The sequence below is a fragment of the Bombus affinis genome, chromosome 14 (assembly GCF_024516045.1).
Source record: "Bombus affinis isolate iyBomAffi1 chromosome 14, iyBomAffi1.2, whole genome shotgun sequence".
NCBI lineage: Eukaryota > Metazoa > Arthropoda > Insecta > Hymenoptera > Apidae > Bombus > Bombus affinis.
This window is the reverse complement of record NC_066357.1, coordinates 2,920,132-2,933,937: the sequence shown is the minus strand read 5'-3', so window position 1 is coordinate 2,933,937 and position 13,806 is coordinate 2,920,132. Positions and strand designations below refer to the sequence as shown.

Sequence of the window (13,806 nt, the reverse complement as noted above, 5' to 3'; positions counted from 1 at the left end):
CTCTAATTAGGGATAAACGATCAATCACTCGCCTCTGGAATGAATCAAACTGGGACATTCTTAATGAGACATAGATCACGGATCGCGTGGCCGATACAATTCTATTAGTTTTGCTCTTCATTTTCGGAGGGTGTTGTTCGACAAAAAATTAAATATTCGTTCCTGTGTAACCGAATTCGATTGTATTTCAAACGCGAAAGGAGCTCGCGCCAATTGGCATTAAGGAACGCCCGGTATTTGCGTTTGAGAAAGCGATCGAATATTCTCGAATTATGCATGAAACGACTATAAGGGTGAATTACGTGGTATTGTAGTCGCAGCTATAAATAAACAAGTAAATAATACTATTCTGTTTGCCGTGTTGGAAACCCATCGTTATTATAGATGGCGATATAATTCTTCGTACAATATTTCCGCGTGAAACAACTTTAAATACAGATTCGAGCGCTCTTTCTCTTTTTTTTTTTTTTTTTGTGATCGAAACAATCTAAAAATCCTAAAAGATATTCCCATACGAAGCCAGGAAATTCTCTTGCCGTCGCGGCAGGAAATCGAATCAATTAACATGCCGGCTAACGAGCTGTCGATCAAGTGGACCAGAGACTGGTTCACGACCAAGCAAGCCGCTACCCTTCTTATCGAATCAACGGGCACGAACACGAAGCCGAACGCCATTATATCGATACCTGGGGAACGAGTCCGGGTAAACAGACCGCGGATGAACGCGGAGAACCGAGGAATATTCCAGTCATGCGTCACAGGGTTAAGGAGAGGGCGTGCTGGCCGCATTGATTTACGTAGAAGAGGACAGGACGTCGAGATGGAAGACCTGGAGAGGGCCAAGAGGGGTGGGACACGCGAGAAGAGAGAACGAGAGGAACCAGGCAGAGAGAAAGGGAGTCGCAGAATCCGAAGCCACGTAATCGGAATAGTCGATTCCCAACCCCCTTACCTTACGTTCGTAGGCAGCCTCCGTTTCCCTCTTGCTTCTCCTCCTTCCACGTCAGGATCCATCCTCCGGCTCGGAGTCCTCCCTTCGCCAGGAGGTCGGATCCCTGCCTCCCTTTCTGACACCCCTTGGTCGCGTGGATACGTGGTCGAACCACCGCGAGGATACCGTATAATTATCGGATGCCAGGTAACTCGAACGCTCTCGGCCGGTTTTAATTGGCCAATTATCGTGGCGCGAATAGAAGTGGTGCCGTCGGTCCAGATAGGCGTGAAACTTTTGGGGTGGCCGGCGTACAACGAGCGACAACACAGCGCGACTTTCCTCTCTGACGAGTATCTTTTGGCATCGTTGGCCCTGCTAGGGGCCAGCTCGTAGGGAAGATCGAGGCCGACTCTACGTTTTCGTTCTATCTTTGTGTATACGAATACGTGTATGTACGTGTATATGGATGTCCAGGATGAAATAGTGTAGAATGTGTTTGTGCTTGCATGTGTGTGTGTGCGTGTGTGTGTGTGTATGCATGTGGACGTGAGCGAATCGTGGATCGGGATCAGAATCGGGAGCACGAACGGGCGCAAATTGGTCACGGCTGGTCTGTTCGATCTCCGTTCCAAACTGCCCCCCGCCCCTCGACTCTCCTCCAGTTCTACCTTCTATCGTCCCTTCTCTCTTTCGCCTATCGTCTCTTATTCTATATTTACGTCTTTCTCTGGCGGATCGTCGACCGGTATCGTTCGGTCTTTGTCCCGGTTCACCCGATGTCTATCGATCTATCCTCCTCTAGCACCCACACGCCCTATGCCACCCTCTCGCTCCGCTCCTCCTTTTGCCGGTCTAGCCATCTATCTATCAACCTAGCTTGCTCCTCGACTCGTGCACCGTTTCAGAACTATTAGGAACGCTCGCCTAAACCCACATCACTTTGCCAGGTAGGGTAATCCGGCAGTGTGTTCACCTGCGACCTCGCAACCCCTTTCGTCCCCTAACCTATTCGATGGATAACAACCTGTTCTTTTCTATTCCTTCGTACATGATGATCCGATGATAAAACGCGTTTGAAAGTCGCACGTCGACCGTGACACATCTTCCTCTCTCACTTTCCTCGTTTCTCCGCCATGCACAAACACTCTTTGTATTTCTCCATTCGTCGACATTCGTAAGAAAGCTTTTTGTCAGCGAGATAGTTAAACCGAGCAACGAGGAGAGTAGGCACGTGCGGAACGGTGAGCGGCGGCCGCTGCTCGGCTACATTGTCGGTGTAAATTTTTAATTAAGCTTTGGTGGCCGGCTGCAAATTGAGCTGCAGCCGGCGCGCCGGCATTCAATGCAGTAAATGCACCGTGCACGCCGTACGTGTCATTTACGAATTAAATTAATTTGTTAGTTCTTATGCGGTGGCCGGGCGAGCCGGGCCGAAATAAATTTACGATAATGCTCATTAGCCGAGCGCGGCGAGCGCCGCGTCGAAAATTAGTCCGGCGGCTGCCAACTACCAGTGCCTGGAAAACCATCGCTCTCGTCGTTCCATCCGTCGATGCGCCAGCGACGCGCCGAAAACGATGCGATTACGCGATTCCCGTTCCGCCAGGAACATCTGTACGGCCGAAGTAAAACTCGACCGATAAAGCGACCGCGTAGGATTATAAATATTTGATCTGCTTCATTATGCTATCGATTCGCGACGCGGTCGCCGACTCGCGCCTGCCCCCGACCTATTATTACAGCTTATTAACGGCGGATCAGAGGAGCCAGCTTTTCAGCCGCTCTCGTTTCCGTCGCTCAAGGATTCGGGAATATACGTTTCAATTATTTAACTATTTTCCTATAGACTGAGGTTAGGTTGGGGTTAGATATAGACCAATTTATATCTGTTTGCCATGGAATGATTATATTCGTCTGTCGTCGGTATTTACGGTTAATTAGTAAAGCGGTTTCAAAGCAAGATGTATTTCATCTCACGCATTTGCCAAGGGCTTAAAAATCTGCGGATTTTTAGCTCGAGCTCGCGCTTTAGGAATGCTTCTTCGAGACTGTTAAATATCCATTTGGGGTTGGTAAATAGGAAAGCTTTCTGAAAAGAATCTGTAATACGAGACACGTCGTCCAGATTCTGTAACGAGCGATCAATATCAGATTCCAGGAATTACGCAATTTTAAGGCAAACAGAACATCCCTCGGGCCAATTAATTGGACCCTTAGCTCCGGAGAAACGTTTGCGTAACCTTTCAATCGTCGTCGATCAAACTATTAATAGAACGTATCGCGATCGTCTCGCTTGATCGGTCATCGAATGATCCGGTCGATCGTGGACAGAGTTGGAGGAGAGTGGGAGGATGCCACGGGAGCGCGAGTGTCTCTCCAATTTCGTGGAAAGAATCGATCATCGCCGGCAGAGCAGCGGCGTCAATCTCGTCGAACGATTGGGCCCAAGCTAATTCGATGATGATCGGAGGGAAGCTTGCAACATGAACGCGAATCGAACGACAAACAAGGTAGAACAACGCGATGATGCGGCGGATCGAGAGAGAAAAAGGATGAAAAATCGCGACAGAAGAGGAGACAGAGACAGCGTGCGTAGAGGACAAAGGAAGAGAGAGTTGATTGGAGGAGAGGGAGGGCTCGGTATTGCAGGCTCATCCGCCGGTTACGTTCGATTGGCTGGCAGGGCGGTAGGCCAGCAATTACCTAAATGGTCGGGTAAACAATATCCGTGCGCCGAGTTAAGAGCGGCGGCGGTAGCAGCAACAGCACCAGCACCAGCAACAGCACTAGCGGAACACCGTGAACGGGCGACAGTAGCAACGGCAACGGCAGTAGCTGGTTCCTTTATCCGTCGGTCGGTTGGTCGGTCGACCGACCCGTCGACCGGTTGGTCGACTAGCCAACCGTATAGTATTGGTTCTGGTTTACTCTCGTTTCCACCATGAGCCAAACAAAGAATCACGGACGAAGAGACGAAAGAGCGAACGAGAAAGGAACAGAGTCTCCGTTGTATAATATGTACCCGTCCGTGTATACGTGCACGAGTACAGAAGGAGAGAAGAGAGATAGAGTTGGAGATACCCACCATAGCCAGAACGATTATACTCCCGGCACGATTACTGTACACAACGATCCTGGAGGCGCACCACGCGCCCCGCCCCCGCCAGTGAACACACCAAGATCATCGACAAACCCGGCAGCGTTTCACGATCACGAATACCGAGAGCGAGTAAAGCGTGCAACTCCTCCACACACATTCTCCGGGAAACGTTGAACGATGGCAACGTGCGTGGAGGGAAAAGCGTTCCTCCATCGACAGCGTCGGCGGCGGCGGCAGCAGCGGCAGCGGCGGTGGCGGCGGCGGTGGTGGTTAAATCAAAGACAAACCACTTTAGCCGGTCGGATCGCGGGCCGGACTGAGAGTGGGGTGAGAGTGGGCTGGATAGACGGTAGGAGAGGGAGGAAAGGTAGACTCTGTGTGTACATACCCGAGTATCTGGCGAAAGCTCGCTCGTGGGGCCGCGAAACGTCTGCACGCGGCTCCGTTTCGTGTTCGTGCCCATCCATTCAGTCCCGATGCCGATGTCTGAGTACGTCTTCGTATTCGTGTACGTTCGCGCGCACGTGAACCAACACACGCACGCGCACACACATATAACACACACATACGAACCAACACTGATCGCTCGTGGTACCCACCACGAACAAGGGGTAGCACGTGTGTGCGCGCAACCCCCGCGGAACGCAGACGTGCACGCCCCTCGAACCATACCGGAATACTCTGGTAAGCCAGCAGGGGTTGGACACGCCTATTCGAGGCGGAACAACACCCCACCAGAGGGTTCGTTGCTTTCCGCTGCGACGACGTTCCTACGACGGTTCTTCGCTACTAATAATACGCCGATATACCACCTATTCAGCCACCATGGCTCTACGTGGAAGTCCCGAGAGCAGATTTTACGGGACGCGTGCGGCTTCTGCCTACCAAAGACACTGCTAATCGCGCGACCGACCACGCTGATCGCTTGGACCCCCGGCGCGACGATACCTCTTTTTTCGCTCCCACACTGTCATCCGTGAACGTCGTTGGTTGTCCCTCGCGGTGCGCGGGCCAGTTCGGTGGACAAACTCGAGGCGTGATACTAACCGGAGCCGTCGGTGTATTTCGCGAAAGGATCGGGAACGGTGTGTAAAACGACAGTTGAGGAATTAGTGATGATCCACTTGGGAAAGTAGAATGTGATATTATCGTCGTCGGTGTAAGTGATGCCTCGAAGAATCAGGATGTTGCACACTGTTTGAAAGATCGACGCGGATGTGCACGTAAACAAGCGCCGGAGAAGTGTTTTCTAGCAACGAGACGGAATGGAGGATCGAGAGGTGAGGTAAAGAGGAATAACCGCGAGGGTTATGTGGAGGATGCAGGAAGGCAGGACCGTGTCGCCTTTAGGACCGGTCGTCCTACCGCGGGAGGAAGCGGATATGCGTGCCGGGCTCTCGCTACCGCCTCAAGAAAGGAGGCACGTGTTGCTCCACGTACGCACCAGCGAGCCTTTTGTGCACTACGACAACGTGCGTCAGCAACACTCGCCGTCGACCTCGCCGATCCTGCGATCCGTCGACAAGGATCAGTTCCACGAGATGGACGCGTCATCGGCCAGGGAGAAGAGGATAGACACCGAAGTCGAGGAAGAGGAGGAGCAGGATGAGGAGGAAGAGGAAGACGGGGAACACGAGAGGAACGTCTCCGTCAGGAGAAATATCGTCGAGGACGAAGAAGACGACGAGGAACAAGAGGAAGAGGAGGAGGAAGTGCATCCTGGAAATAGAAACGGAAGCTATCAGGAGGACGAGGAAGTTGAAGTGGACGTTTGTCGAGACGAAGTGGACGAAAGCAACCCCAGTAGTCCGGTAGATTTAACAGCTCCTTCGTCCAGGGGCGGCGGATCCGATCAGTTCCTTAACCCATTCGCGAATCGAGGCGTGCATCCTTTCTCGTGTGTTCAGACTGGCGGACAAACCACCGGCCACGGGGCTCCTGTGTACATATCCGCGCATGCCGCCGCTGCTTCCACGGTGATGACTGTCTGTACATCCGGAAACGCAGCCCGAACGACGGGCACGTCGACCGGCAGCATCACCACGACTGCCAGCACCGTACAGGCGAACAAACGATGCCTGGCATTCTCCGTGGAGAATATCCTGGACCCGAACAAGTTCACTGGCGGACGCGTCGTACACAATCGTGTTCAGCACCGACGACATCGGCGGGCCGACAGCGTGCACGAAGGTGATTAATTATCCGCTTTAGGATATCCATTTGGACTGGATATTTACGTTTTCTTTGACGTTCGTGGATAAAGAATAAGAAAAGCTGTAACATTGTTTTGTCGTTGTGCGATGATATGCTTAGAAAATATATCGTCGCTGCCAGTATGGAAAATTAAGAGGGAGATTTGATTCGTTTAAATAGAGTTGTCGAATATTGGTCGTCACGAATATCGTCTACTCGACAATGTCGATACGCCAGTCTATGACAGATATAATATACCATCATCGTCTTTCATAAATTTCGTCTGAAAGATCGTCGCGACCGATTAATTGGAAAGAATCTGTCGCGTTCGAGTGACTCGCAAAGTCTCCTAATCTCCGGTGGCTTTTTCTCCGCAAAGCTGCATGTTTATTGCTTCCTCCTTACTCGAACGGGTCTTCCTCGCCTTGTAACCGTTCGCCAAAACATGGCCCAGCGGGCGCTCTTTTTTCTTCGAGCGACATATGGACCTCGTCTCCCGCGAGATCCCATGATCTTGAAAGTGACTTTTTCGTCTTCGTAAACCGGGTACATCTTGCCTCCTCTTCACCGAACCTCGTGACGCGTGCTGTCTCGCTTCTTCCTCGTTCTAACTTTAGACGCTAGAAGGATAGCTTGTTCTCCATGCGTCTTGCAATTTCGCTCGTTTCAGAGTTATTTGCGTGTACGGGGATTCCGACAAAAGTGATGATGTAGACGCCTTACTGGGAACACGGGAACCAGACCGGTCAAACGTCGCGCAGTTAATGCAGAGGCAACGTTAGAAGACTCTAATACCATTCTCGCGCGACTCGTTCCGTCGTGATCCGCTTAAACGCGTCTCGCGTAGCCTTGAAACCATTTAATCAGCCATTCAAAGAAAGCAAATTCCATTGTTCGCGTCTAACCTTGATATCGAGCTTAATTCGTCCAAGTTTTGTACCGCCGATCAATTAACAGGTAAAAAGTGATTAATAAGTAAATAAGAATTTATAATAAACGCGTCTCGCGTAGCCCCGAAACCATTCGATCGGACGTACAACAAAAGGAAACACCATCCTTGACGTCTAACCTCGATATCGAACGTGATTGATGGAAATTTTGTATAGCTGATCGATTGATACGAGAATAACGATTAGAAGAAATTCTAATTTATAATAGACAAGAATGAAACAAGGACGGTAGAAATTGGCACGTTTATTAAATTCTTTCCCACAACAAGCGATCTAATCCGAACGGGCATCTGCCGCGGAAAGCTTATCTTCTCTCGATGATCGAATTGAGAGTCCGCGCGCGCCGAATCCCAATTTCACAGTTGACTTTCGAATTTAATGGAGTCTGGCGGACAGATAAGAGGAAGAATCCCGGGTACCGATAACGCGGTAGGAGAGGACGAAGAGGGTGAAACGACGTAGAAACAGAGGAAAGGAACTCACCGTTGGCTGATGTAGGGGGTTATAGACGCGGGGAGGGGGATCGCGAGGGCGGGCTGTCGGAGCGTGACAAATTGCTCCGCTAATCTGCGTTAACCAGTCCTTGAACCCCATCATTATCGTCCCTTTATCCCGGTACGGGACACTGGCTGCAAACGAAATCAACCGACGCTGTGGACCGCATGCGTCTTCGACCTCCAAAAATCGGAAAAAACGATCCGATGGATGCGAAGAAAAGTCTGTGGATGGACGATGAGAGGAGAGAACGGTATAACGAAAGGGCGAGACGATTCCTTGGAGGATCGATCGTGGCGATGAAATCGGGATTACACGATTCTCAGGCCATCCATCTTCCAGGGTGGTCAGGCTACCCATTAAAAGTGCATCAGAGCCAGCCGGCCGATCGGTGAAATCCGTTTCGACTGCTGCTAGCGGCGAACGGTGTCCGCCCCCACGGTAAATCCGGCGACGGAATAATATCGTCGGTTGTTATGATAATCGCGCAGCATCGCGGCGTATCGCGTCGCATCGCGCCAAGCCGCCCAGAAAATTGGCTCTTCTGCATCATAATGACTTCTCTCTCTCCCTCGTTCCCTCATCGTCCCCGCGTTTCATCCCGCCACACTACGCCCTGTCCCCCTTTTGCACACGCCACCGATCGTCGTCGGAGAAGTTCTCTCTCTCTCTCTCTCTCTCTCTCTCTCTCTCTCTCTCCCTCTCTATCACCCTCTCGAAAGACTCGGCGATTCGAAGTCTCCTGGATTTTCCGCTAGATTTCTAGAAAAATTGTAATTACCGGCCGCTACCTCGCCGTTGGATACCGTTAAACGCCACTTCTTGTGTTTTTCTTATCGAGACCGGCTAGATGGTATCGTCGCCGCTCGTTAAGAGACCGATTCCACTGTTATTCCGGTCGAGCCATTGTTCCTAGACCGCGGACGCGTCGCATTGTTCCTGCACGGGGAAATAATATGATAATTGCTCGTATTTTCCCGCTACCTCCTCGCGATAACGATAACGCGCGCGAAATTTGTGGCCACTTCAAAATAAGAAAGTACAAGCTCCTTCGTAATGGTCGGGGAAGGTCGTTGGAAGATAAAATTCAGAGAATCGCTTTTTAGACAATGGAGCGTAATATAGTGGACTTGTTCAACGGGAGATAATTAGACTACAGCTAACGAGAACAATCGTGTCGAGCCTGCTGTTTAGATCGTCGCTAACGAAAGCAATTTCGACCCCCTACAGTATCCATCAACACCACCGCGATATTTCCAACCCCACAGATTTTAGACACGTGACCATATGTTTCTAACCTCTGGCTTTGGCTTTTACGAAGCCGTATGTACGAAAAACCGAGATGATTATTCAACTTTTACCATCTATAATCTTGGCTGTTGGCTAATAAAACAAACAGCACCGTTCAATCGAATCGATCACGATCAACCGGCTCGTTTATCTTTCCCCGTTGGCTGAGATTCACACCGATCTCAATATCGTCCATGGCGCCGAGAACGTTTCTAGGCTTCGATCCAAGAGACACGTCTCGCACGCTCCGTCAACGTCATCATCGGCGGCGATCCAAAGGGGAGTGCGCGCGTATTCCCAGATCGCCGCACTCGTTGTCAAACCCTGTCATTGTGCTTAATGAGGAAAACCGAAATAAGTGTTCCTGACTGTGTTGACGTCCCCTGTGCCCCCTTACGGTGTCTCTGGGGAAGCTACAACCCCCGCGATCGGTTCTCCTGCGTTGGACCCGTGATCATGCTTAATGAAGAAGATCTAAACAAGATAAATGGTTTCGAGCGGTGGTACCGCTATAAAAAGTCGATAAACGCGATAAGAGGCGATTCATTATGGATGCGTTCGAACTTAATTGACCGAGACGCTTTATAACGGTATATGTCGGTGTCGCGTACGATCGATTCGACGATCGTCAATTACCAAGATGCATGGAGGATACGTCGATCGCATGGCTCCGAGTCGCTGAAAAATTCATCGTCTCGCTTTTTCCCCGAATAATCAGAGACCAAAGTAACCTGCGAACACGAGATCAGTCAGTATGAAAAACGTAGTAGCACCTGGTGACCGATGAAAAGAGACGATGGAGGAACAATATAAATTACGCGATTCAATTAGACGCAATCAATCGGAGCGTACACACATATAGAAAGAGAGAAGGAGAAAGGGAGAGTTGTAGCCTGTGGCTCACGGTGTGGAGCTGAAAGATACGAGGCCGGTGGCGGAAATAGGCAAAGAAAGAGGAAGCAAAGGAGGAAGAGAGAGATGATAGTCGGTCGGCGGCCTGTACGACGGGGCAAGAACGATCGCGCGTTAACGAGATACAAATCCCATTACGGCGTAAACCTTCTCGATCCGTCGCCCCCTACGGACTTGCAACCCCCAGGCACAGTGCTAGGCTACGGGCTATGGGCCACGAGCCACGCCAATTCGGATAAAGTTCCACCGTCTCGCTCTTTTTCCTTTGCTGCTCTCCGTGTATCTTCCTCTCTTCTCTACCGATACACCCTGTGCTGCTCCTGTCCTCTCCGTCCGTCTCTTTCAATCGCGCGCCACTGCCAACCTCTCTCCTTCTCTGTCTCTGGTTTTATCCGGAAACCTATCCCCACCCTCCTCCCCCAACCTCCCAGGGGCGCCCCAGCCTCCACGGACCAGAGCCAGGGAATATCTGTCCCCGGGACATCTGCGTGCTGATTGAATCTCCAATCTCCTCTCTCATTGAGCGACCGATTGGCCGCTCTTTCTCTTTCCCTCGTTCCAGGCGGCCGGCTGGTCGGTCGCTTCCTCTCTACGAGTTTCGCGCGTTTCGATCGTTCGTCGGCTAGAGAGATCGGTTGGTCGGTCGGTCGGTCGGTTGGTCGGTTGGTCGGTCCGCCGGTTTGCCCTATCGTCGCTGGGATATCTTGCTTGGAGTACCTTTTCGCGATTACGGTGTCTCGAGCAAACAGAAATTAAATTAAATGCGGCACGATACGCGGGACCAGCTTTTGCGGCCGCACCGACGACACGCTCGTTAAACTGATTGCCGTGGAACGTAGCACGGCCGCGCGTTTCGAACCCTGTGACTGCGGTTCCGCGATAGCGGTGATGGGATGAAAGGGTTCCTACACGAGGTTGGAACTTCGATTTGGTTATACACTCTTTCGCCTATTTTCCGCTCCGATAAATGGAGATCATCTTTTTTTTCACTTTTTCCGTATAATACGGTATCGAATTCGAACGGCGCATCTTCCGCGTCTCGATGTGAGGACAGGGTATGAAACAACGGCCGGGATCGCGTTACCGCTTTGTCATGGGTAAACCGACACCCGCGGCGCAATTTTATACCCCCCGTGGTGTAATCAATTTTCGTCACACAACACCGTATCGCTTTCCTTGCTACGGCAATCTTCCTCCGCGAGACGTTCTCCGCTGATCCTCTGGTGTTATTGCTATTTTCAGATGGTGACTCGCGGGGCGAGTTCGCCTGCGGCAGCGGCCAAGAAGACGAGGAGGGCACACCGGACACGGGGATGGAGGACATGGACGAGGACCCTGACGAAGAGGACGAGGACGAGGACGTGGAGATGAGGGTGACGGATCAGGAATCCTCGAACGCTGGCCGGGAGAGTAATACCACCGCAACGAGCAACGTTCCATCGTCGAACTGCAAGAAGAGGCAGTCCTCCTCATCCTCGTCGTCGTCCAGCAGCGTACAGGCGCAGGGTTGCCAAGGTCAAAACCAAACCAGCCAGAATGGAACCAGCGGGAGCGGTGGCACAGGAGGCAAACCTAGAAGAGCCAGGACTGCGTTCACGTACGAACAGCTCGTCGCTCTGGAGAACAAGTTCAAGACCACTAGATACCTGTCTGTCTGCGAACGTCTGAACCTGGCTCTGTCCCTCTCGTTAACGGAGACCCAGGTGAAAATTTGGTTCCAAAATCGGCGAACCAAATGGAAGAAACAGAACCCAGGACTGGACGTTAATAGTCCCACGGTGCCCACCACACCGCCACATCCTCCGCCTTACGCGCCTGCCTTCCTGTTCGCCACGCATCCTCATCAACACCCGCTGCCACACTCGCACACACATCCCCATCCTCATGCCCACGTCCATCATCCACCGCCCGTGCCGCCGCCGCCACCTGGCTATTATCACCCAGCCGCGCCACCTTATCCTCCGACAGGGCCGACGTTCTTCGGTCATCACCTGTCCGCCACCACCGCCACGGCGTCCGGTCCTCCACCCACCTCCACGCCATCCTCCACGGGCTTGGCATTGTCGACGCATCCACATCCGCACACGCATCCGCACGCGTAGCGAACTCGACAATCCATCGCGCGGACATCGTCTTCGCCTTCGTAGTCGTCGAGATGTGTGCTGGTTGGTTCGACGTTGAGGTCTTGAGAAGTGCAGATTGTCGATGAGGAGAAGAGAGAGAATGTGATTGGTATGAAAGAGAGAATATTGTTATATATATATTATATACGTTTTGAGTATCGATGGCGTTGCGGCGTATTGTGTAGATGGATATTTCGATAAAATAAAGAAGGACGGGGGTGAAGAGACTGCGTTTGGTAGGTGAACGTAAGAAGGTGGGGCATGTAAGATGGTGTATGATAGAGGTTTGCGAGTCGCTTTAATTACGTCGACCAAGTGTCTCCTGCGGATTTTGATTCTAGCTTCGTTATTTGTAGATACATCTTACGTTATGTCCTGAGTGTCGAATTCGTCGAGATCTGCATGAGACACTGTTATATAAATGTATATACCGTGGCGAGAGAGACCACCAATTCCGTTCTTCACCTCCGGGCAGCACCATCGAGGACTCGAACTAAAGGAAATACGCTCTCTGGCTCGTGAAAGTAAAAGTCCATAGGTTCGAACTCGGATATTTCGTCCGTAGTTTCCACTTCGTGTCCGTTGATCGTCGCACGTGGGACGTTTTCGATAGGGTAATCGGTTTACGCGGGGTGAAGTGCGGAAAACGAGCATATCTCTTGGAGGATATTGTCGGGTCGTTTAAAATTCGCCAGCATGCGAGAGAGAGGGGAATCCGTCGGCCAAGCGGTAAGATAAATACGCGGTGATACGCGGCCGAAGAATAACAGGCGCTCGATTACAGCTCCGCGCGTAAACCGCCCCTCTTTCCTCCCCTTTCGGCTCGGGTATAATTAAAAAATTAAACGAACGGAGCAGCAAGCGTCGGCTTATTTCGCATTTCGACGCCGATATTCGCGATGACGTTTGTATACGGGCAACGATGACTGTGAAACGTGAGTGTAACCAGAGGAACGAAGACAGAGCGAAAAAACAAATGAAAAAGGGGGGAAACGTGAAATTAAAGAGCTGGAATCAAAGCTGTACTTCTCGTCGAGCGGAAACGCGCGAGCCTCGTCGTTTTTTTTCGCTACCTTCGTTGTAACATATGTCCGTTGGTCGCAGCAAATGAGAGGCCCGCCTCCCCTTTCCGTTTTAAAAACGAAGTAAACTTCATCAAGGGGTTGCGAAAAAACGAAGAAGAAGATGAAAAGAAAGGAGAAAATGCCGGTAGCTGTAAGGTGTGCGTGAGAGTAAACGAAAGAGAAACGGTTGGCCGGGTGTGTCTGTTGCACGTCGCGAATGGATGAGCGCGAAAGGATTTAGCGAGCAAATTTTTTGTGCTGAACTGCAAAAAACTGAACCACGTCGGAACGCAGTGGAACGTTCCTGTGTAAAATAAAATACCGTACGTTACACTCGTAAGCCTTTGCCAGTAAATACACGCAGATTATCCCATACAGCATACGCGCAGCACCAACGAAAGATCGATCACGTCTGTACTCGATACAGGTGCAACTGCAAATCGAGCATACTTTGTCTATTATGCGTTCCCATTTTCAATGATCCTGTAGAACCATTGTTATCACGAATCCTCTTCTAAGTTTGACTATTATACGCCCTCGATTTCAGTTATTCTATGGAACCATCGTTGTCACGAAATTCACGAATTCTACATTCCGTTTACGTGTATTTACATATTGCGCGCTCCAATTTTCCATTACTCTACGCGACTCGTCATTACAAAGTTCTCGAACTCTATATTTCTCTTATTTTCGCTCGATTATGTCCTTCTATCCTCCAACCTCTTGAATAATTTTCCTTCGTGAG

The 13,806-nt window shown here is 50.9% G+C and overlaps 1 protein-coding gene across 1 annotated transcript; it reads left to right on the top strand.

Annotated features, from left to right (window-relative positions):
• The first annotated feature begins 3,025 nt into the window (after positions 1 to 3,025).
• Positions 3,026 to 13,401, top strand: LOC126924629 (NK1 transcription factor-related protein 1). The gene is made up of 2 exons (XM_050739337.1): positions 3,026 to 6,224; positions 11,117 to 13,401. Exons 1-2 carry the CDS (start codon positions 5,345 to 5,347, stop codon positions 11,974 to 11,976), a joined length of 1,740 nt encoding a protein of 579 aa, XP_050595294.1. The 5' UTR covers positions 3,026 to 5,344; the 3' UTR covers positions 11,977 to 13,401.
• The last annotated feature ends 405 nt before the right edge of the window (positions 13,402 to 13,806 follow it).